The 24,566-nt window shown below is 44.9% G+C and overlaps 1 protein-coding gene across 5 annotated transcripts in view; it reads right to left on the bottom strand.

Annotated features, from left to right (window-relative positions):
* The window catches only part of GRIA1 (glutamate ionotropic receptor AMPA type subunit 1), a 299,507-nt gene that overhangs the window by 89,557 nt on the left and 185,384 nt on the right, over positions 1-24,566 (bottom strand). For all 5 annotated transcript variants that reach the window (XR_012377477.1, XM_025867184.2, XM_025867186.2 and 2 more), the window contains exons 8-10: positions 18,790-18,894; positions 6,882-6,992; positions 5,958-6,164 (exon numbers count right to left, since the gene is read on the bottom strand). Coding sequence is in view for 4 of the 5 variants with exons in the window: in XM_025867184.2 (XP_025722969.1) it covers positions 5,958-6,164; positions 6,882-6,992; positions 18,790-18,894 (423 nt within the window). In the remaining variant the exon portion in view is untranslated. The remainder of the gene's footprint in view (positions 1-5,957; positions 6,165-6,881; positions 6,993-18,789; positions 18,895-24,566) is intronic.

A 24,566-nucleotide genomic window follows, 5' to 3' on the forward strand; every position in this document is an offset into this window, starting at 1 on the left:
GCCACATCGGCTCTCTGCAAAAAAAAAAAAAAAAAAAAAAAAAAAAAGAGGAAGAAGAAGAAAAAATGCAGTTGAGCTCAGCAGCTCTGTATTCTCTCGTTTCTCTCTCCACTGAATATTCTTTTGCACCTCAAAGGATGTGAGAGTTGAAAAGAACCTTAGAAGTCTAATCCCTCCTACTCTCTATAAGGTATTTCTGACAAATGAATGATCAGCTCACTACCTTACAGGAGGAATTATCCCATTGTTTGACAGCTCTAACTGTGAAGGCATCTTCCTCACATTACTGGAGGGGGACGCTGTGATATCTGTTGCTTCTGCCTGCCCAGCCGCCGTACCTCCTTCCACCGCTGGAAAATCACGGCTGCCCCACTCCTGGTCCTTTCAGTTCAAATGGGGCTGATCACCTGGTTATGTGGTGAAGCACATGACCTGGGTTTGGCTATCAGTACTTCATTTCCCTGGTCAGAATGATTCATTCAAAAATGGCATAGGACCCGGGTGCCTAGGTGGCTCAGTCGGTTAAGCAGCTGCCTTTGTTTGGCTCAGGTCATGATCTCAGGGTCCTGGGATAGAGCGCCAGGGAGTCTGCCTCTCCCTCTCCCTCTACCCCTCCCCCTGCTCATGCATGCTCTCTCTCTCTCTCTCTCTCGCAAATAAATAAATAAATAAATAAATAAATAAAATCTTAAAAAAATGGCATAGTACCCAAGTTGGTTTAATGAGCATTATTAGCCCTGAGAGTCAGCATGAGAGATGCAGAAACTGGTCCATAATATAATTTGGGCCATGCTAAATTCAGGGCTTACCCTGGACTCCTAGGAAAATGGGTTAATATATTCTGTTTGTCTCCAGGAACATAAACCAAACTTTCTGTTTGCCTAAGCCAGTTTGGATTGGGTTTCTTTTACCTGCAGCCAAGATATCCCTGGCTAATAAGGTGATAAAGGCAAATTTAACTCAATAAACACTTATTGGACACTTACTATGTGCAAACCCTAGGCTGGAAGCTGTAGGTGACCTATGGTCCCTACACTCAGGGCATTACAAATTAGTAGGAGAGGTTGGTATACATATCCACCCTCCCCAACCCCAGCCGCCCACACACAACTTCTCAGTCTACAAGGTAGGCTGGATATGTGCTATCCAAGAGATACAGAATGATATAGAAGAAAGACCAGAGAGACATTAATTTTGGCTGAGGAGATTAGGGGCTGCATCATAAAAGAGGTGACACATACATTTGGCACTGAAGGAGGGGTAGGATCTTGTTGCTCTGGCAACAGTACACATTCCAGAAGGAGGGAATCATGTGAGTGAAAGCCTTGCAGAGAGGAGGGAAAGAAAGGTGCGTCACAAGTATTTTTCAAGAAGACTCCTAAGAAACATAGTTAATTCACTTTTTAAAAATTCAAATCCAGCACGTAGATAAACATGAAAAGGTTGGAAGAAATGCTCATCCTTGGACATCCAGCATGTGGAATCACCAGCCTTGCTCTTTGGTCTTCCCTCCCTCTCTCTATTAACACAATAAAAATGAACTGTTCTGTTGGCCTGAGATCAAGAGATCCTGGAAACCCAAGAAGGTTCCATGGACAGGAGCCACAACACTCATTCTGGAAATGAGAGACACGTCTGTGCAAGTCTGTTCCAGGAGGATGGCTTTCTCTGGGGCCCTGGGGCATCAAAGGTAACTCTGGTTTCTCTCATGATGCTGCAGTGCAGTGCAGATGTGAAGCTGGTGACAGATGCTGTGCAGATGAGGGCGCCGCTCAGCTGCTGGCTGGTGTTGCATAGACAAGACTGCCTCCAGTTACTTTCATTGGCTGGGGTTTGTGAGAAGGTGCTTTAGGTGGAATCAAAAGCCTGGCTTCAGAATGACTTAAATTCTCACCTAGAAAAAGAAACTTTCCATAAAGCAATGTAGAATCAGGTGTGAATTTGATAGTAATTCTGTTCTTTTTCCTAATAACCATTGCATAAATCTTGATATATATATATGTATGTATATATATATATACATACATATATATATATATTTTTCCCCCCAAACACTTACAAGCTAGTGCAAGGGAGAAGATACCTATTCTTTCCTCCATAACCTAACATCTAAAGAAAGACAGAAAGGGAAGGGAGGAGAAAAATCATGGAAATAACTTAGAGGTACTACCACAAGTTATCCAAAGGGGAAGTGAATGAAGACCAGCTTTGAAAGTGGTAACAAGAATTGAATGGATTTGTTTGATGCCTCCTGACGTGAGTTAACAAAAGGAATTGCAGACTGGAAAAATCCTAGCAGCACATCATCTTAGTGCTTAGTTCATTCAGCGATTCCAGGATTTGTTTCATGGAACATGACTTCTGGAAGGATGTTAATAAGCACAACATGAAAATAAACATTGGAAAACACGAGTTTAAACAGGTTACTTTGGGGCAAGACTTCTCAGAACCTTTAAAAGATCACTGTGCGCTGAGAATTTCCAAGAGACGTAAGTAGATGCAGTACTTCTAAAATTATCTGGCCATGGATCCTGAGCATCAAAAGAGACCCATGTGTGTAGGACACACACACAGTGGGAGATGCTACCTTCAGTGACCTTACTTTATAGAGAAAAACCTCAGGTCCAGGGAGCAAAGGGGGTTTGTGCAAAGCTTCAGTGTTTTAGCTTGTTTGACATTGACTGAGAGGTCTGGAGAGTTGTTTCAAACACCTGAGGTTGGTCCTGGAGCTCTGCAGGATTGGTGAAAGGCAGAGCTCACTGGGAAAGCATACCAGCTGCTCTGCTCTGTGACTTGCTGACCACGTGGCCTGAAGTGAGACCGATGTCTTTTGGGATATCAAATTCCTCAAATTCCTCATTTAAAAAAAAAGAGGCATAATAATTTTTGCTTTACCTATTTGATAGGATGGTTTTGTGAGGATCAAAGGAATTCAAATATGTGAGAATACTGTGAAGTGTAAGCATTTCACAGAAACTTAAAATTATTTACTTAAACTGACTTCTTAGGACAGTGGCTCTCCAAGTTGAGCATACATCAGAATCACCTGGGGGACTTTTTAAAAACACAGGGGGCAGAGTTTCTGGATCTGAGAGTGATACCTGAGAGTTTGCATTTCTAATAAGTTCCCCAGTGATGCTAATGCTCCTGGTCCAGATGTCACACTTTGAGAACCACTGACCTAGGAGCGCCCCAGACAAAATATGTGATGTCTGGAAATAATCCTGGGGAGAGAGTAAACAGTTTTGATGCTGTAGGTAAAAGCAACATGCGATGAAAACCATAAGGGATCATAAGGAACAGAGATCAACTCTGAGCCACGCACTGTGCAGGTAAACTCCCCACCCCAGCCCTGGGATAAGACATTCACCTTCCCCGTTTTTCAGGGGTTGAGTGACCTGTAGGAGTTGTGTAGCCAGCAGGCAGAGTTGGAACTCAAATCTAGGTGTCTGTCTGCAAAACTCACTCTATTTCTGCTTCGCCAAGACAGAGGACAGGCAGAGAAGTCACCCGTGAATCGAGCCCAGAGCCATACCCATGCAAGAAGCAGAAACTCCATTTGCACCGTGTGGTGTCAGAGAACGCAGACGCTATTGCTATTCTCATTCCCAGTTAATAGTGGCCTTACAGTCCAGTGCTCGGGTGGTATGGTTTCTATAGAGGCAGTAGGACCCAGCGTGCAGCTGAAAGCAAGGCTACATGTCACAGCTCTGCTTTTACTAGCTGTCCTTGGCCAAATGACCCACCCCCCACTGGGGCTCTGTGTCCTTATCTATAAAATGTGGAAAAATAATTATATATATCTTATGGGGTTGTTAGGAGTATGCAAAATAACGTGGGTACAGCATTTAGCGTGGCACCTAGCACATACTTCCTGTAGTAAGGCTACTCCTACAATTTTTGATAAGAACAAGAGGAAGCAAAAGGAAGATGGGAAACCTTGATTGGCTTAGCTGTTTAAAAGCACAGAAAGAATAAATTTAGAGGCCTCCGAGTGAGTTTTGTCCAACCTTCTAGTTGTTTGTGGCTGATAGATGCTTCCTTAATCTCCTCTATTCTTCCTCAAGGAGACAGAAAAAGAAAGCCAGACCAAAAATCAAGGGCGAGTACTGAACTGGGCCCATCATGGAGCCTTCAGAATATAGTTTATACTGCGCAGAAAGATAGGCCCAATGGAGGGGAGAGGATGGATGGGGAAGGACGGGCCCTGGGGCATCAAAGGTAACTGGTTTCTTACGGATGAGTCAGTGGCCCATCACTGACTGTTGGCTACTGGGGAGCTTGACATCGGGAGGGTAGTACCATTGTTCTGCCTGAATCACAGGCCTTTTGCTAAGGGAACTGCGTTCCATGGGATGAGGGTGAAGATGAATGCTAGTGGAGGTTCCCATGGAAACCAGCCTCCAGATGCAGCGTTAACCATCTGGGTCTCTGTCATCAGTGGAGCTTCCCAAGGTGAGAGAAAGTAGAGGGAGGAGAAAGGGTAGAAGCACATCCCCCCCCCCAACTCATTAAGCATCTTACCAGGTCATCTCAAAAGCCACTTTCCTGTGGAAGATTTTGCCGATCTCACCTCTCCTTTGAATTCCCTTTGTGTGGCTCTCAAGGTCATCCTGACTCCTGTTTGTCCTGATAGGGGATGATGAGATTTAACCTAAATGGTTGCTTCATCCTGACTGGAAACTCAACATCAACCTGGTACTCAGCATGTGCTTCTGTGCAGAGACCCAGCTTGCAGCCTTCAATTTCTGCACGATTTCCTGCAAGTGGTGGCTGACTTCTTATGTTGCCTTTTGTTGTTCTCTGCTCAAGTATCTTCATCATATCCCAGTGCCCGCTGAATCAATCCACTCTTCCCCATGTCATTTCTTACTCAAACGTAGCCCTGACTACTCAGTCTGAGCTCTGTGCACAAGTAACCAGTGTTTTCTCACTCTTTCTTACTTCCATCCCGAGAAACTCCTGGGCTGCCCTTCTCTCTATTTGAACATGGCCACTTTTCAGGTTCCATACCCCTCTTGAGGGCTAGACAAACTCATGTTAGCCTCTTGCCTGATCCATGAACTATGCTATCTTTTACTATCCTCTCTCATTGTATTTTCTATCCTATAAAATGTTAAGATCCTTGGGGACAGGGACCAGATCTTTTACTTCTTGGTGATTCCTTAAATACTTAAGGCAATTTAGGCATTCAGTGGCTTCTCAAAACTGCTTCAACTTATTGAAGATTTTATAGCAATTGTGCACGGTGTTATTTCAAATGTAGTGAGTGATATAAATACAGAGAGATCTACTCCTATTACACAGATAACTATTATACAAGGTGGGGTTAGCCATAATAGAAGAAACTAAATCCTGCAGGGGAAGGCAAGAGCACTTAGAAAGGAGAGTTTATACCTATTATGCGGGGGAAGGAAATGACACCTTGGAAAAAGCAATATTTGATACAGATTTTGGAGGAGGGACAGGACTTTGGGGGTGCTGAATAGAAGGAAGCACTCTACAGAACAGAATGACTTGGGGTAGTTTGGCAAAAGTGGAAGGTACAAGAGGGAGTACTGGGGTGAGTGACTAGAAAGTTGGGTTGGATCCAGGATGCATCTAACCCCAGTGAAGAAATTTACATGGCAGGGCCATAAATGACCTTGAGCAGGGAAGGGGCAACTTAGCAGTCTGCCTTGGGAAAACTGGATCTGAAGCTCAGGGATCACCTGTGTTAGATGATCATCAACCGAAGTCACAAGAGTGAGCTGAGTTTGGCTGAGCAAGCTGGGACCGGGAACCTTGAGCAAAGAATGTCTTAAGATAATGGATTTTGAACCTCTCATCTTTTTGGCAACAACAATACTAAGTTAAGGGGTCCAACAGTAACTGTAGGCAGGGCCAGCCAACCACCAAATGACTTTCTGTCAAATCCTGTCTCTGCCCTCCAATTCCCCACCCCGTGGAGAACTTACTCCATAGACCAGCTCTCCCACCATGCCGTTCCAAGCCTTGGTGTCAGGGTCACGGGCTCCATATTTTCCATCGCTGACAATCTCAAGACGGTAGGAGTAGCCCACGTGCTTGGCAATCTCTGCTGCCAGCTCTACACAGTAGCCCTCGTAGCGGTCATTGCCCTCAAACTGGTTGGCATTCTTCTTGAGCATCACATAAGGATCTTCCTGGTGGAGAAATGGGGGGAGAGAGAACGTGGGTTGTGGGTCCACGCAGAGGTAAGGAGGACTTTGGCCTGGCAGAGGAGGATTTCACCAACATTGGTTAACTTTGGAGAAGTCGAAGTCCCTAAGTCTATGTCCTGCATTTCTGCTCCCTCTATTACAAGACTTCTTGGGTTAAGGAAGCAAACTCTTAAAATAAGAATATTTCATCACTGAGATGTAGGGCTCAGCTTTTTAAATTATGTTCTAGGGGCTCTTGTACTTTTTGGAGGTACCTCTAGGCGCACTATGCTGGGAAAGTAGATCCTGAACAGTCTCCAGCTTTCTCGTGGTCAATCACTGAGAATGGGCAGCAGCTCCACTTAAAGTGGATATAAAACACCTAGAGTTATGGGCTTTAGGAAACTTTCTTTGAAATTGGCTTCTACTGAGGGAATGTAAAGTCTGAGAACCACCCTAATTCAGTCTCACCATTATGTTTTATATATGGGGAAACTGTGGCTCGAAGGAGGGAGTAAGTGACTTACCCAAGGATACAAAGTGAAATCATGGCAGAGCCAGACTGAAAACAGCATCTCTGATTTCTACCTTTTTCCACTCCCTCTTTCTACCTATGGGACAGTTTTGACAAGAAGAGTGACCACGTTTTGCTCTGGGGAAAACCTCTGTGCTGGTTTAGCTTACATCCCAGATAACCTTGATGAAGGACTGAGTACTCACTAGGATTGTAGTGACGATGTATGTCCTATTCTGGACACTTGAATTGTCTCCCCCGGCTTGAGCATCGGTGGCTGCAGGGACAAACTTATCATCTTCATTCCAGTAACCAATCTGTTAAGGAGAGGAAGGTGGTGACATCAGATGAGCCAGGTTCCTCAGGACTGGCCTACTGTGGACCACCCAGCCAACACCAGACCAAAAAGCAAGGGCCTCAGCATCACACCATACAATACTGGACACATCAGGCTCTAAAGTATTGGTAGATAAAAACAAGGAGAGGTAAAATGCTCTCCAGGTCCTCCCAGCCCCACCCTTACGAACATCCTCACCATGATGGGCTGAGCCTGGAAATTGCCCCCTTTGAGCGGGGCGGGCTTAACTGTTAAAGCAGCTGAACTATTTTGTACAATGCAAGCCAGGGCTGTGGAAATTGAATTCCCTGCAGTTGTTTACAGCTCAAACCCCTTTTTCCTCCCTGCCTATTAACCCTTCTTTTCCTGAGCTCATTCTGAATGGTAGTTGGAAACATACATTTTAAAAATTATATTCCTTTTGCTTTCTTTTTAGATTAACTGTATTTTTCCATCTAGATTTAACTTCCTAGGTGATGGTTATTTTTATCATTTATATCTCTTACTTCTAATTATAAACTATGATAATACTGAGGATATATTAGTGCCTAAAAATACTGGCTGAAAACATTATTATTATTATTATTTTTTTAATCAGTAGGTTATTTATACTGGCTCATTTTCCAAGGTCTTTCAGCAAATATTTATTGGGTCCCTCTTGTGTGCAAGGCTCTGAGCTAAAACACTGGGAGTATTGTGTGGCGGGTTGAGAGAGATACAAAAGTCTAAGAGGTAGTCCTTGCTCCTGAGAAGTCCCCCAGCCTATTTGGAAAGAGATGATACATGCAACACACGAGATCATGAAGGATGGACAGGTTGGGCCCAAGCCTTTCAGGCTGGAGAGAACTTGAACATGTGTCAAGATGTGAAGGCTGGACTCTGCCTAGATCCGTAAGTTCAATGGCTCCTGGGTAGAAGATAGGGTTAGCCCAACAGGGCAGCGGGCATGTGGGTCTGGGTAGCAGATGGATTTGAATTCCAGGCTAAACAGTACAGACTTTATCCTGAAGGCAACAGGGAGTCATGGATGGTTTGGGAAGAGCAGAATGGTGTGGCTAATACATATATACACACAAATACACACTTCTGTCTCTGTCTCTATCATTAGACAGTTATGTTTTGTTCTTTGGTCATTCTGCTACCTGTAGATGTAGGGTAAGGGAAAGAGAACTGGAAGTGCATATGCAGAGGGATGAGCAGACCTCCCACACGCCAGAACTCAGCTCAGGCTCCCAGAGTTGAGGCACGGGCCAGTGGTCAACTCAAATAGCACTGTCACCTTGATGTTTTTCCCTGTTCCCTCGGTTGGAAAGAAGTTCTCTCTGCGATCTCACTGCCATTAACAACAATGATGATAATTACCAACACTGATTATGTTCTTGCTACGTCAGATGCTGAGTGTTTTAAAGTTTTTGTGCCATTTCATTTGGCTTAAGGGAGTTTGTAACTTGCCCAAGGTGATGCAGCTGGAAAGTGACTATGCTGTTCTTGCTACCAGGGGACTTGGCTCTGGGTTGGGAATCATCTTAGTTAACAGTTAGTGAGTGCTTCCTGGGTTTTAGGCACTCTCCTAAGTGTTTTTTATGTTTTAACTTCTTCCATCCTCACAAAAACCTATGAAGTGGATACTTAATTATCATTCCCATTTTAAATGTGAAGAAATGGAGATGTGGAGAGTCACGGAGCCAGGATCTGAGCCCGGAAGACTTGACTGCAGGGCCATTCCCTATGGTGCTCCAGGAAGCTGCCTGCCCACCCTTAGTGCCCCAAGTAGGTCTCCACTGGGGATCCCCTATAGTCTGGCTGTTTGTATGTCAGTCCCCATCTCTCCACAGTGCTGTGGGCTCCTGGTAGACAAAGCCAGAGGTCCCCACTGGCCCTGTAGTCTGGCTGTTTGTATGTCCATCCCCATCTCTCCACGGTGCTGTGGGCTCCTGGTGGACAAAGCCAGAGGTCTGTTCATTCTAGAATGCCTTTCTTAGCACAGCATATTCTTTCACAGAGAAGCAGCTCAGGAAATGTTTGTTAAGAGAAATGTGTACCTCCAACATGGAGACAGTAGACCCTGTTGGTGCTGAGACAGCTCAGAGGCCTGTCTCTCAGGACACTGGGTCAAGATCTACCTTCAGTGCAGGCACATGCACAATGTTGCCTGTGTGAGGCACTTTTAGTCAGCACTGAAGGAGACATTTCTTTTGTATGACACAAGCATCAGCAACAGATTTCCAGAATGTCAGAGCTGAAAGAGGCATGAAGAATCATTTCTTCCAACCCCTTCCTTTTTTTTTTTTTTTTTTTAATTATAGTGCATTGTTTGTTTCAGGGGTACAGATCTGTGATTCATCAGTCTTACACAATTCACAGCACTCACCATAGCACATACCCTCCCCAATGTCTATCACCCAGCCACCCTGTCCCTCCCACCCCCCTCCACTCCAGCAACCCTCAGTTTGTTTCCTGAGATTAAGAGTCTCTGATGCCAACCCCTTCCTTTTATAGAGAGGGACCATGGGACTTGTGCAAAACCAGGATGCAGGCTTGCCTCCCTCATTTTGCTAGGTCAGTGCTCCCTGGAACCCTGGGGCATCTGTGGGGACCTTTCCCCACTTTCATGGGAGGTGGGTGAAGGGTCAGGAAGTGCGGGGGGAGAGCTCTGGGTTCCTCATCCCTCTTTCAAACAGTCAGCTCTGCTTTTTAGTTCTTTCACATATTGGGATTCCCCTTAACAAGGAGCCCTCTGGCTGAAAATGTTTAAAACCACTATTGTAGTATATCACTATGCGAGTTTTTAAAATTTTCGAAAGTACTTTCACAACATTTAACTCTAGCTCTTCGCGAAATGCAAATAGCTCAGACAGGCTTGGGATTATTTTCTCTGTTTTACAGATGGGATAATGGAAGCTTGGGGAAATCAAATGATTTAACTTTTTTTTTAAATTTTATTATGTCATGTTAGTCACCATACAATACATCAGTTTTTGATGTAGTGATTTACCTTATACGGATTATATAGCAGATTAGTGGCAGGGCAGAGAAGCCAGGGCATCAGCCTCAAAGGTTAGATTATTTAATATAATCAAAACAAACTTGGGAGAGGGGCTGGCAAATGTCATTTTTCCCCCTTTTCCCCCCAAGGATGATGCTAAGGGGTTTTCATTCCCTTTTCCGTTCTCCTCCTTTTCCTTCCTCTCACCTTCCCTCCCCTCCCCTCCCTTCCTCTCCCCTCTCCACCCCTTCCCTTTCTTTCTTCTTTCTTCTTCTTTCTTCACAATTAGCCGAAGGTTTAGCTGCTCCTACTCACACCGTCAGTATAGAGCAAGTTGCCTCTTTTGACAGGCAACGAATTTCTCTAAAATCTGCAGTGTATTATTAGGTATTATTTTTTAAAGTGGGGGCTTGATAGTCAAGACATTAATCTCTGGCATAGAAAGACATGGTTTAAGAGATAGACTCTCCTAATTACTAATGTTAGGGCCAGTTACCTGACCGCAACGGGCGCTAATTCCTGTTCTGTAGAACAGATACATCAAAAGTGTCTGAGTATCTGATACAGAGTATCTGTCTCTCGGGGCTGCTGAGGCTTAAATGAGTTAATGCATGTACAACAATGAGCATAGTGTGTGGCTTATATTAAGTTGTCAGTAAACTAAAAAATGATTTCAGTTGGATATTGCCTAGTTGAAGGCTAACAAGTTTCTGTGGTATAAGACATTTCAGGATCAATTTACTTTTGAAATTGTCAATCTCCAAAAGAAGTATATATTATAGAGCATTTCTTAAATTCATTTGGCAAAGTAACCCTCTTTACATGTAGAATGTTCTAGGGTAAATGCTCCCCAAACCATAAAACATTGCTCTAAAATCCCAAGTTATTTTGATAAAGGGGGGGGAGCAAGATAAATCTGTGTAGACCAGATTCATATGGCTTAGAAAGAGACTTTAATTTTTTTTTTAAATCATAGGGTTTTTTTTTTAAGATTTTTATTTATTTATTTGTCAGAGAGAGAGAGAGAGAGAGTACAAGCAAGGGGAACAGCAGAGGGAGAGGGAGAGGGAGAAGCAGGCTCCTCACTGAGCAAGGAGCCCGATGCAGGACTCGATCCCAGGACCCTGGGATCATGACCTGAGCCGAAGGCAGACACTTAACAACTGAGCCACCCAGGTGCCCCGAGACTTCAGTGGTCCTTCAAAGCTAGTATCATGACACTAGTGTTAAGTTGGGATCTATAAAAATGATTGTATAGCTTGGCTTATATAGTTTCTTTGATATCAAAAGCTAGAGGAATAGTTAAATGTTGTAAACAAGTTTATTTTATGTAGGGAAATAAAACAATATTGCCAGTCAGAAGAGCGGGGTGATGCCAAAACCCAGCTTTCACCTCGCATAAGCTAAAAGGCTGAGAAATCTGGTTCCACCGTTCAATGAAAAGAAAGTTGGCAAAGATTTTTGAAGAGACACTGCACGTCAGAGATGAGAGCAAATTTCCCTTTCTTAGAGAAATGGGTTGGATTATTATACAGCATTTTGATTCTCTACTGAGGATATGCAAGATCTTTGATTCCATCTGAAAGAAAATCAGAGCTAGTGGTTGGGTAAAGAATGGGGCCCACTATTCAGGAGGGGATTTAAACAATTCTAACACTGAGAGGTCTTCTCCTGGGGCCAGTTCTAATTTTTGATCTCCTGTTTCCATCTACCTCTAAAGATTCTTTGAATGTAGGAAATGAGTCTAGATGTTAGATCAGATTTTTTCTTTTTTTTTGAGTGAATGAAGTCTAAGAAGAGATGATTATAGAAGAGTAAATTCCATTGATCTACCTTGCATAGCTAGCAAGTCAGATTTATACATTTGTATCCCTAGGCTGCCTCTACAGCCACAGTCCGGGACCTCCAAAAATGAGACCCGTTATAATATATTTTTAAAAAGTAAGTTGCCTTTTGTGGCCAAGACAACTAAATGACCAGCAAGGATTCTTGCTCTCTTTCCCTAGCATAGAGGTGTTGCTGGGAAGTGGCTCCCTAGCCAGCAGTTATAATTCCCAGGCTGCCTGGCATCTAGGTGGGCCAGGTGACTGGGTTCTGGCCAGTGGGATACAGCAGGAGTCATGCACATGTCTCCTAGCCTGACTCCCCCAAATCTCCGGGGCAGGTTCTTCCTCATCTGTTAGCCAGATGTTGACAGCCAGAGAGATGCAAGCAGAGAGTGGAGTCTCTGTAAGCCTGAGTCTCAACCGGGGCCCTCAGCCCCAAAACTGGCCACCAGGTGAATAAGAATTAAACATCTACTGCATTAAACAGCTAAGAATTCACAGTTTATCTGTCACAGCACCTAGGGTTATCTTAACTAACGCACTTAAAGGATTTGAACTTAATACATTTATGTAGGACTTTGAATTCTGCTTTAAGTGTTACTTCAAAGGTGCCAGCATTTTTTTTTTTCATATTTGCTGGCAGATCTATGGAAATATGAGCCAGAATAGCAGGCACTCTGGTTGCCCAGCAACATCCAATCAACTGCCCACTCATTTAATAAACAACCACTTATTTGCATGTGCTTACTACATGTCAATATATTGCAGGCCCTGAGGAGATAATAAATAACACAACTATGGTCCTTGCTTTTAAAGAGCTGACATTTTAGTGGCAGGGAGTTAGAGAAGAGGGGAAGAAAGACAGTATATATCCAGACCAGCGGTCAGCAAACTTCATCTGTAAAGAAGCAGACAGTGAATGTTTCAGGCTTTGTGGGTCACACAGCCTCTGTTGGAACTCAGTGGTGATAGGTCAGGAGGCTCCTGAACGCGTCCAGGCAGGTGGAGGTGGCCTGGGCTCTGGGGTTTATTTCCTGAGTGGAAATATCGAGAGGTGGTTGGGTTGAAGCGATGTCTTAGAGGATTCGGCATGTCCAAAGTTGGGTTGCCAGGATTTATAGAAAAATTTCCAAAGATCCTATGGAATGGAGGGCTGTGAATTCTTTTGTTTTTTAAATTAAATTTTTTTTAAATTTTATTATGTTGTGTTAGTCACCATACATTACATCATTAGTTTTTGATGTAGTGTTCCATGATTCATTGTTTGTGCATAACACCCAGTGCTTCATGCAGTACGTGCCCTCTTTAATACCCATCACCAGGCTAACCCATCCCCCCATCCCCCTCCCCTCTAGAACCCTCGGTCTGTTTCCCATAGTCCATAGTCTCTCATGGTTCGTCTCCCCCTCCAATTTCCCCCCCTTCATTTTTCTCTTCCTACTATCTTCTTTTTTTTTTTTAAACATATAATATATTATTTGTTTCAGAGGTACAGGTGTGAATTGTTTAGATTACTTTTGACATCAGCAGGACTTTGTGTCACTTTAGTTTGCTTTCCTGCCCAGGCTGTCCTCTGCAGTTACACAGAAGGGCAGAACCAGGGAAAAGCAACTTGGGGAGGGCAGGGTAGGGGAACTCAAGTCAAGTTGCAATGAGAAGCACATGCCTACAGTCAGGTGGGAAGATAGCTACAGGACCCATGATGGTGGTAAATATGGTCAAGGTCACAGTGCTGCCCCCGTGATGAAACAAGGTCACAGTGCTGCTCCCGTGATGAAAGGAGGACTTTCCTTACACTTCTCCCTTGGCAGACACTTACCAGAATTTGTGATCTTACCTGAATTTGACCACATATTTTAGATCTCGGACAGAGATCTCTATTTGAATCAGTACCCACTGGTGAACAGCTGAGAATTCAGCTTTAGCAGAGTCAGTGACAATTCTGGTATCTGGAGCCGCTAAATGTATGATGGATGGATGCTCGGAAGTGTGCACATTTCAGTGGGATGTCAGACTGGACCCAGATACCTAGAGGGTATGTTGGCAAATCAGTGCCAAGGATATAGGCCAGAAGATCAGGAGAGTGTCCCTGAGGCCCCAAATCACGAAGCAGCAGCTCCTCTTTATTACATATATCAGGTAAGGCCATGTAATGTTCACCAAAACGAGCACAAGTAGGTCACTCTCGAATCTAAGAAATTACTTTGCTAGGAGGCTGATTGAGTAAAAGGCCTGAAGCCACAGATCGGGGGGAATTGATTTTCTCAAAGTCAGATTCCCTATAAACAAAGGATGCTTGAGCCCACAGTCTAAGCAAGAATTTAGTCATTGTAAAGTAAGTTGAAAACAGCCTCTGGATCTGAAAAATAAAGCGCAGCCATTTGCTCATGGATTTTAAGGTTACTCTGTTCTTTCTGTTTGGTGATTTATCCATTCCATGGGCTTGTATGGCCTGATTCACTCAAACTCAAGGCTGACAAAAAAGAAAAACCCTGTGGCCTAAAGAAGGGGGTTGAAACAAACAAAGAAAATGTGCTAAACATCCACTCCATGGCAGGTGCTACTTTCTGAATCTCTCACTGCAAGCAGTGGGGACAGGAGGCACTGTTGCCTGTAATTCCAACAGCAACCCTGTGAAGGTCAGAATCTTACCCCCTTTTGGAGGAGATGATGTGACTGAGGTCCAGTGAGGCAAAATAACTTGTTCTAGGTCATGTGCCTAGCGAAGAGCAGAGCAGAGACTCAAGTCCTGGCCTGTGTGCCTCCAAAGCCCAAGCTCATAACCATTCTGCCAGTGTTTCTCACCCAAACACCTAGAGCGCCATGAGCCTCCTGGCTTGGGGAGCAGGCTTTTTAAATGTGCATATTCCTGAGCCTCATCTCCGTGCTCTAAAAACAGAGTGTCCAGCTGTTGGGACCCAGGAATCTATATTTTTTTAACAAGGCTTCCAGGTAGTTCTTCTATTTCCTGCAGTTTGAGAACCGCTGATCTTGCCATGGTGCCTCCCCTCCTGAGAATTCTTCTTCTTCTTCTTTTTTTTTTTTTAAGATTTTACTTATTTATTTGACAGAGAGAGACACAGCGAGAGAGAGAGCACAAGCAGGGGGAGTGGGAGAGAGAGAAGCAGGCTTCCCACCGAGCAGGGAGCCCGATGCGGGGCTTGATCCCAGGACCCTGGGACCATGACCTGAGCCGAAGGCAGACGCCTAACGACTGAGCCACCCAGGCGCCCCCTGAGGAGAATTCTTGATGAAGTGCAGGTCTTGAGGAGATGAGGGGGCTCCCCACAGTCTCTGATGAGGTTTAGGGTCAACACAAAATGCTGAGACCCCTGCTCCCAGGAGGAGTGATTGGGGAAGTTCACACCAATGGGCAGCTGGGCAGCTGAGGGGGGTCCCTAACCCCTCTTGCTCCGAGGAAGCCGAAGTCCAGCCAGGAGATGGACAATATGACTGCAGGGGTGAGGCTGACAAAGAGGCAGTCACATGCACTGGCATCTAAGGCATCAGGGCAGAGAGGAATTTGGGGTTGCATAGCTCAGCACCTCTCATTCATTTCTTCACTTCAGAGAAGTTAAGGCCGCCCCCCCTCCAGGTGACAACAGGGCCAGGGCAGAAGCCTCTGCCATCTCTTCGTCTCTATCTTATCACCATTATGTCTCCAGTACATCTAGCCTACTGCTCATGTGTAGAGAAAAACCTGGCTTTATTTTCAACCACCCCATTACCCTGGAGGGAAAAGAACTGGATAACATCCCTGTTCTAATTCTGACAAACACACAACTGTTCATATACAGTAGACACATGCCAATTTTGTCCACCAGGAAATAGTATTTTTTTCTTCCCTGAGGGAAATAGGCCATTCTGAGGATTCTGAGGGAGAGCCCAGGTCCATCCATGGTCAACAATTTTTTACGTAGGAGCAACTTGCTTGTCTGCCCAAGGCCTTCCACAAAAGAACTACTTTTATGTTTTCATGTACACTGCAGGGGGTGACACCACCCCTTCTCTGCATCTGAGAGGAAGATGGTCTGGGAAGGAGGTCATATAACTGGTGTCCCTTCTAAGGGCGTAAAAATACTCTGAGCTCTCCACTCCCCCCACCAGTCATTGGAAATGTTCCAATTGTGTCACTTGAGCCATTTAGCTGTGACACTGGCTACAGCAAGATGAATGTGGCGCGGAGAGTCATGGGGCCCAAATTAAGGTCCCCATTTATTCACAGCTCGCTGGGAGACCTTAGGCAGCCTATTAGGCTGGCCTGCCTCAGTTAATCCATCTAGAAAAGGAGAGCTATATCATGAAGGCTGATATTCTTCACAATCACACCAAAGAACAGAATGCTTTGAAAAAGATAAATAAGTCATCCCAGTGTGCTCAGACTTTAGTCACATGCTACCTCCTTGCCATTGGCCATACCTGTCAGTAACCACTCACCTAGGTAACTTTCACTGAACAAGGATCAGGTGCCAGTGCATACATGATATGTCTCCATTTTATAGATGTGGAAATTGAGGATTATGAGAACTAAGTAACCTAGCAGATGTCTTTTCCAGAGCAGGAGTCAGAAGAATAGGGGCTAAGAGAAATTAACTCAGACTTGGACTATTTCTGGAATGAGCATCACTTGCAGTAAATTTATTCCCCAAGGACAATGCCCTTGTGCAATCACCATGCCAAAGGTTTGCTGGAAAGTGGTTAGGCCCCTAATGGTTATGGTCATAGCCAGACAGGGAGCCCTTGGTTGGCACCTGCTAAAAGTTAGCACAGGTAGCCTATGGTAGCTGAGTCCTGATGTGTGCCCAGTAGAAGGTGGGAAAGGGGTTCTGGGCCCTCAAAGTGTTCACAGTCTAGGAAGGAGAATGGGATATGTGTAAATAGACCTGCAACAGGGGATGTTGTGCTGACATCCTGGGGAGTCAAATGTACTGTGGAAACTCAAGAGGTCAGGAGATGGCTTCTATAGGGTGTGGAAGGCATGATAACAGAGGAGACAATGAAACCTGGCCCTTGTGGTTAGACAGGGTTGTGGACCCCCTGACGGTGTCCATGCCCCTTCCCCAGAAACTGACATGGCAGAAAGGACACTGCAGATGTGGTTAAAGTTATAGACCTTGAGATGGGGAGATTATCCCGGGTTATCTGGGGGGGGGCCCAAACTAACTACATGGTTCTTAAAAGCAGAGAACCTTTCTTGGCTGTGGTCAGAGAGAAGATGTGAGGATGGGAGAAGGGTCAGAGAGATACGATGTTGCTCGGTTTGAGGATAAGGAAAGGTAACAGGAACTGAGAAATATGGGCGGTCGCTAGAAGAAACTGGAAAAGACAAAGAAACAGATTTTCCAGAAGGTACACAGCCCTGCTAATATCTCGATTTTAGCCAAAAGGGAGTCCCCAGTATGACTTGTGATCTATGATAAATTTGTGTTTTTTAAGCCACTGTTTGAGGTAATTAGTTACAGCAGCGATAGGAAATGAATACAGCCTTGGTGAATGGGATGTGGTAAGACAGACATGGAGGGTGGGGTTCCAGACAAGAGAGCAAAGGATCTGGGTTTGCGGGAGGTGGGGGCAGAGAGCATAAGCAGAGCTGTCCAGTAGAACTTTCTGCGATGATGGAAATGGTCTCCCTCTGTGCTGTCTCGTATGGTAGCTGCTAGCCACATGGGGCTTCTTGAGCACTTACCACATGGCTAGTGCAACTGAGGGACTGACTTTTCAATTTTGATTAATTAAAAATTAAATTTAAAGAGCCATACACAGCTAGTAGCAGCTGTATTTGACATCACAGGCATAGAGAGCATTAAGTTTGAGAGATAAAGACCCAACTTTCAATGTGCCAGGCCCAGCACTTAGAACTTTTGCACATGTGAGGTCATGTGATCCTCTCAATGAGCCTATGAGGTTGGCATTATATATGGTGATCCCCATATACCAGATGAGAGAACTAAGGCATGAAGGAGCTGGATAACTTGTCCAGAATCACAGACTGATAAGCGGTCTGTGCCAGGACTGAGTTCCAGGATTCCAGAGTCAACACTCTGGTCCATGGCACTCTGCTAACGTTCTACCATACTATGCCATGCCTCTTACCACTGCATCTTGCCACCATAAAGAATAAAGAATGTGATAGAGGCCATGGACAGAAAAATAGAGGCTGCCATGAGGCAAGGGGGCCAGGGAAGTCTTCCCTAGGGAGTGACGTTTACTCTAAGTCCTCAAGGCTGAGGAGGATATGGTCTAGAAAAAGAGGGGAATGGGGTAGAGAGAGTGCCAGGTAGAGGGAACAGGTGTGAAACCTCCAAGGTGAGGAAGAACAAGATATACTCAAGGAAATGAAAGTCGATCAGAATGACTGGAGTCATGAGAGGAAGAGAGTGAGTGTCCAAGGTCAAGGGTGGAGAAGTTGGCAAAGGCCAGAGAACACAGGGTCTGGTAAAATTGTGAATGCTTTTCCAAGGATCTGAATGTATTCTAAAAATTAATATGCATATATACTATATATTAATACATAAATGCACACACATATTTTTAACTCCTTTCATGGGGAAATGGAGTAGATGTGATCAAGTGTGGATCAGGAGAAAATGGTTTAACTTCATCAATAACCATCATTCTCAAGTTCTTCAGAATCCCTCAGGGAAAGCAGCAGCATTTCATACACACCTATCACTTTATATTTTCAAAGTACTTTCCCACCCTTTGGATCTTCACTAGTACCCTGGACAAAGGTAGAGATTTTTATCTCCATTTTGCAGACAGGTGAATTAATTCTCAGAGAAAGGAACTGACTTGCCCAAAGTCCCAGCTGGTTAGTGGCAGAGCTGAGTCTAGAATCCTTGTTGCCTGAGTCTCTTTAAGCAGATCCAGTCCAGGAAAGATGGGCTCACAAGGCCCTCCACTCTGGCCCTCTGCTTCGCCCAGCCCTCTCCTTCCTGTGAAATGGAAGCAAAGGTGGCCTTTACCTTTCGGATGCCATCATGCTTCATTTCAATCACATGGAGAGTGTAGTTGGTCCGGCGTCCCTTCTCATTAAACTGCACGTTTCCTGTCAAGCCTTCAAACCGCACCTGGAAAGGAAACCAAGTAGTGACCATGAACTCAGAAGTCCCAATCCTACTTGTTTACTTTTTCTGCTGAAGTAAAAGTCCACAACCTGAGAAGTTTACATGGGATGAGGTCTTGGACTAATATGGCTACCATAAAACCTCGCTACTCCCTTGCCCACAGCAGACAGCGCCATCAGAGCACAGTTCTCTTTCCAACCAAACTGAGATTCATCCTGAAAACCTTGTTCATCTGTTGCCTTAAGCAAACAGTAACCATGGATCAAAGTAGATTCTGAGAAGAAATCTCTGCACCATCCCTAATAGAACACCCCCATCATGACCACACCATGGGCGGCACCGCCCTGCAGACACACGCCTTTTGTGGAGAAACAGAAGGAGGTCTGTGAAGGAAAGGGACCAGTGTGCCATCCCTGGTGAGTCAGGAGAAGAAGCCAGCCTTACGATGCCTCAGGCTAGGCTTGAATATGGTTTCTTAGTTCCCGTGTGAGGCTGGGGAATAAAAACTTGGGAATCCGAAGACCTGGGAGACTTGAATTTGACCCTGGGAAGCGGAGTGACCTTGGATGATTCACCTAAGCCTCCAGTTTCCAAAATTCCAGCCCTGTCTTCATGTTAAGACCAGAGCATGCGGGGCTTTAAACAAGTCTCAGCTGGTTAAAACAAAATTTGCATTCAACCCCAAATATACCGCATGGGCTTTCTTTTCCAAAAATGAGTCAGATCAAACTTTCGTGGCCTCACATCTTCAAGATCATATAGAAGGTCAAGTGGTCAGCATGTGGGATTTAAGAGCTTTAAGGCCAAGTCTGCCACTCTGGAGATGACCAATAAATCTCACTCAGGTCCACCCTCCGGTGAAGGATGAGTCTTGCTGTATGTCATCTACTCAGGTACAAGAAAGCACATTCTCTAATGGTGACCCACCACCATGTGTTCTCAGATCAGTCTGACCTAAGGCCAGTGAGATGAGTGTCTACCTGTCACCAACAGGAACCCGGCCCTATGACCCTGCACTGTTTATTTCCCCCTTCAAATAGCTCAAAAGGAAGACTTAACAGGGTTTTATCTTTTTCCGACTGACCAACTCCTGTGCCCTCAGAAGGTATAAGAATAGTTGGGGTGTGTATGTATTTGAGAGAAGGGTAGGGGAGCAGAAAGAGAGAGAGACAGAGAGGGAGGGACGGAGGGAAGGAGGGAGACTGACAGCTCTGAGGATGACCCTCTCATCACCTTCTGGTGTGGAGTCTCAGTGGGGAGGCCATGACAGGCACAGAGCACTGAACAAATTATACAACAAGCTCTTCACTCTCTCAGATGAAATAGGGAAAAATCCTCACTCTGGAAAAGTCTAGGCTGGCTTTGCCTTTCAGAGAGAAAACAAAACACAGATCCTCCTGGGAAAACTAAGAGGAAGGGAGCCATTGCAATGTCAGCAAGTTTGCTTTCTCACCTTGGTCATCTCTTGCCCATCTCTGGCTTTCCCATTCATTCGGTTCCAAGTACTGGTTTATGTAACTCATTTGGAAAAGCAGACTGCGACACGTGTACAGATGACCAATTTTCCCAAACAGAAGGAGGGGTGTCATTAACGATCCAAATGGGCATCTGTGCTTTGGCCCTGGTCTCACGTATCATACCAATTATCAGTATGGCATGTTAGTATAAACTGTGTAATATTTCTATGACTCAGTTTCCTCATTTGTTTAATGGGACCAATTAAGAGTTAACTATGTCTTAAGGTTGTCTTAAGGATTAAATGAGATTTTTTTTTATTTTTTTATTGTTATGTTAATCACCATACATCATTAGTTCTTGATGTAGTGTTCCATGATTCATTGTTTGTGCATAACACCCAGTGCTCCACGCAGAACATGCCCTCTTTAATACCCATCACCAGGCTAACCCATCCCCCCAACCCCCTCCCCTCTAGAAACCTCAGTTTGTTTTTCAGAGTCCATCATCTCTCATGGTTCGTCTCCCCCTCCGACTTACTCCCCTTCATTCTTCCCCTCCTGCTATCTTCTTCTTCTTTTTTTTTTTCTTAACATATATTGCATTATTTGTTTCAGAAGTACTGATCTGTGATTCAACAGTCTTGCACAATTCACAGCGCTCACCATAGCACATACCCTCCCCAATGTCTATCACCCAGCCACCCCATCCCTCCCACCCCCCACCACTCCAGCAACCCTCAGTTTGTTTCCCAAGGTTAAAAATTCCTCATATCAGCGAGGTCATATGATACATGTCTTTCTCTGATTGACTTAAGGATTAAATGAGATTTTTATGATTGATGCTGGCCCCATGGTGAGTATTCAATGAAGGCCAGCTGTTATTTATTGATAGTAATAGTGGCGATAATAACTACCACCATTTGCCAAGTATTTCATGTTTACGAAGCACTTTCATGCCTATTCATCTCCATGTACAGGAACTCCTGAGGTATGTCATTTAGAGATGATCTTCCCTTACGCGGGAGAAACCAAACCTCTGGAAGGTAAACTGATTTGCTCTAGACTTAAGACTTTTCAGGGTTAAAGGCAGGCCTAAAATCCAGGGCTTCTGCTATATTCCAGTATCTTCACTGATGATGCCACGTGGCCTCTCAAACAGGGGACAAATGTTGTCTTGCTAGGCTCTGAAATGTGCACAGCAGTATGGTCTCTGTGCCTACCACTGCCACCCGCTGTTTCTGGTGGGCATTTCCCTGGCTATGCTCTGGTCATGCCTAATGACGTGGCCATGAGCAGGTCACTGAGCCCCACTGTTTCTTGGTTTCCCCCTCAAAGAATGGAAGTGCTTCGCGTATTCCCTGGACACGAGTGTTCCATAGAAAGTGTACATTATTTGAATGATGAGGATGACAAGGATGGTTGCTACTATGTGGGGTCATAGGGTGGGTCATGTATGGGCAAATAAGATGACTTTAATGTTGAAGCCTTGAGTCTGCTAAGCTGTTATCTCAGAGCAGGGATCTCTCTCAGCACAAAGGGAGGTCTTGTCACTGTCATTTTTACAAGCCTTTCTCGGTTTCCAAAAAAATCATCAATAGTGGAATTCTAGGCCCCCTACCTGAGGGACTCTTGCACTGTCACATGTTTTCACAGGAAGATGTATATTTGACGTTCACAGAAACCCAGTAAGGAGCGAGAGCGGCCATTATTTTGTCCATTTTACAGATAGGATTATTGAGACTCGGAGCTTATGGCACTTGGGTTCAGGATTTACAGTAAGTCATGAGAGGTCTGGGGCAGCTGGAGGCTCTTACCATTTAGTTGGAGAAGCTAAGACTTATACACACTGAAACAGATCAAAGGATGGGAAAAGAGATGTCCCAGAATCACCCTTCCATGATGGCAGAGCAAGGAGAGGTCAACTGAATGGCTCAGCCCCACACCATTTATGTGGACAGTCGGAACTTAGAGTCAGAAGCAGCAGCTTCTCAGAAACGTCCACTTTGGGCAAATCAGGAAACTGCTGTCCTATCCATCAGGGCTGAGATTCTTGGCCCTCATCGCCCCCATCACCCATCCGAGGGAGACTGGGGTCAGACTGAGTTCTTGCTTGCTGAAACTCCCGCCGCCATCCTGCCAGCTTCCTCTGTGAAAAACAGAGAATTAGCCGTGGTTTCCTGCAAGTGGTATTGGGCGCCAGCTCAGAGTCTACCGCCAATGAGATGCTAAAGGACAACTTTTCTTTCCTGCCCGGTGCCAGAGGAGTGCCAGGTGGTGTTTCCACTGTTTGAGGCATCAACACTGCAGATTTCTTTGCCCCCTATTCCTGGGGGAGACAGCAGAGATGCTCTGGACCCAGGGCTTCTGTAACCTCGTTGTGGCTGGCTTCAGGTGGATCTCATCCTTATGGCCCCTCCTCCTGAGTGCCCACTGGGGGCAGGAAATTGGGGCCTGGGGACTAGGTCCCGGTGGACCACATTCTGTTTACTCTGGCCAGGGCAAGTCTCAGGACCCCTCTGAGCTCCCACTTTTCCACCTGCACAATGGGAAAAATAACTTGGCCTTAATTATCTCATTCAGTTGCCCCCATGTTCAAAGAAGCTTATACATTCTTCTTCCTTTTTTCTATCTATCTATCTATCTATCTATCTATCTATCTATCTATCTATTTATTTATTTATTTAGAGCCTTCTGACAAGCCAATGAGGCAGGCCGTGCTAAGACGATTACATACATTTAGGAGATGAGGAAATCAAAGCCAGAAAAGTTGAGCAATTAGTCCAAGATCTTCAAGCTAGAACTTGGTGGAGCCATGGTGAGAACCTAGCTCTTCTCTTCCTAACTCCCTAACAGCCAAGCATGATGCCCACAAGTCCTTGCTTGTATCCTGACTCTAGTCTCTTGCTGGATATCGTTTATATCTCTTCCCATACCCTCCAAAGCCCAATTCACTCTGTTTGAATTTATCCTTCCTTTAAGGCTTTCGTGACCATCAGTCTCAGTTGGCTTGGGACAGTTCCAGTCTACATCTCTTGTTCTGGAATAACTGATAATAGCTTTCTCTTTCACTCGTAAATGTCCCAGTTTTGATGATAAATTATATGATCACCTTATTTAAAGCCCCAGTCCCATTCTTACAGGAAGCCTTGCTGATGTCCACATTCCTCAGTCAAGGCATTCTGCTGTGACCATCCAGAGGACTGAGAGCTTGGCTATGTTATTTAGCCCTTAATCTACACCTTTATAGCTAGTGTTTCTCAAGTTTGTCTTCTATTCAAACGTAGGTCTTGAGTCCTGAAAGGCAGGAACTGTGTCTTACACCCCTATTGCCCACACCACCCCAGATCTCACCTGGCAAAATGCTGAGAATACCTTCACCTTGATAAGCTTGATCACTGGCTAATGGATTGCAAACACAAAGACTAAGAGGTCTGATTATTATGTAGGGCAGATATTCTTCATCTGAAGTCCTGGGATGGGCTTCTAGGATATACATCGTCCCCTGACTCCTGGTCATACAAAAATATAGGTATCTACATCTGTGCATTTTTCTGGGAAAAGGAGTCCAGAGTTTTTAAAAATCATATCCTCAATGGGCCTATGACATCCAAACGCTAAGAGCCTGATTTGGGGAGCTGGATCTTTTCTGCCAGCCAGAAGCTGACTTATGGGCACCCTAATGTCCACTCCTTCCTGGAGCACTGGGGGTTTCCAGGACGTGGGCTCATTACTATTCTGAACAGGTCCCTGGCTGTCAGCCACAGGGCAGGCAGGAGGCTGATTATCTTCACTCTGTTGCTGAGGAAATTACAGCAGGGTGAGGGTTATGGGGATGCCCAGATACTACTCAAGACCATGTGCTATTGCTGGCTGGGCCATAGCCCTGTGTCTCCCCTCCTGGGCTGGACCTCCGAGACATCAGAGCAGTTACGTACACACAGTGAGGTAGCAGGTTGATGGGGGTTGGAGTTCCAGTTTTACTGTTTCACCACTAACCCAGCTATGTAATTTTGGGAAATTAAAAAAAAAATACCTCTGAAGTTCATTTTCTCCATTGATAAAGCACAATTAATAAAACTAGCTACTTCCAAGTATTGTAGTGAGGATTTAATGAGATCAAACGTAAAGTATGTTGAGAACCTCATGTACATAGGAAGCCCTCAACACATCAGAGCTGTCAGTAGCATTATTTTTAGAATAATGGGCTTATTCCTTCAG

This window comes from Callorhinus ursinus, unplaced genomic scaffold (assembly GCF_003265705.2).
Source record: "Callorhinus ursinus isolate GAN/ISIS: 27379988/994484 unplaced genomic scaffold, GSC_fseal_2.0 scaffold3, whole genome shotgun sequence".
Taxonomy (NCBI): domain Eukaryota; kingdom Metazoa; phylum Chordata; class Mammalia; order Carnivora; family Otariidae; genus Callorhinus; species Callorhinus ursinus.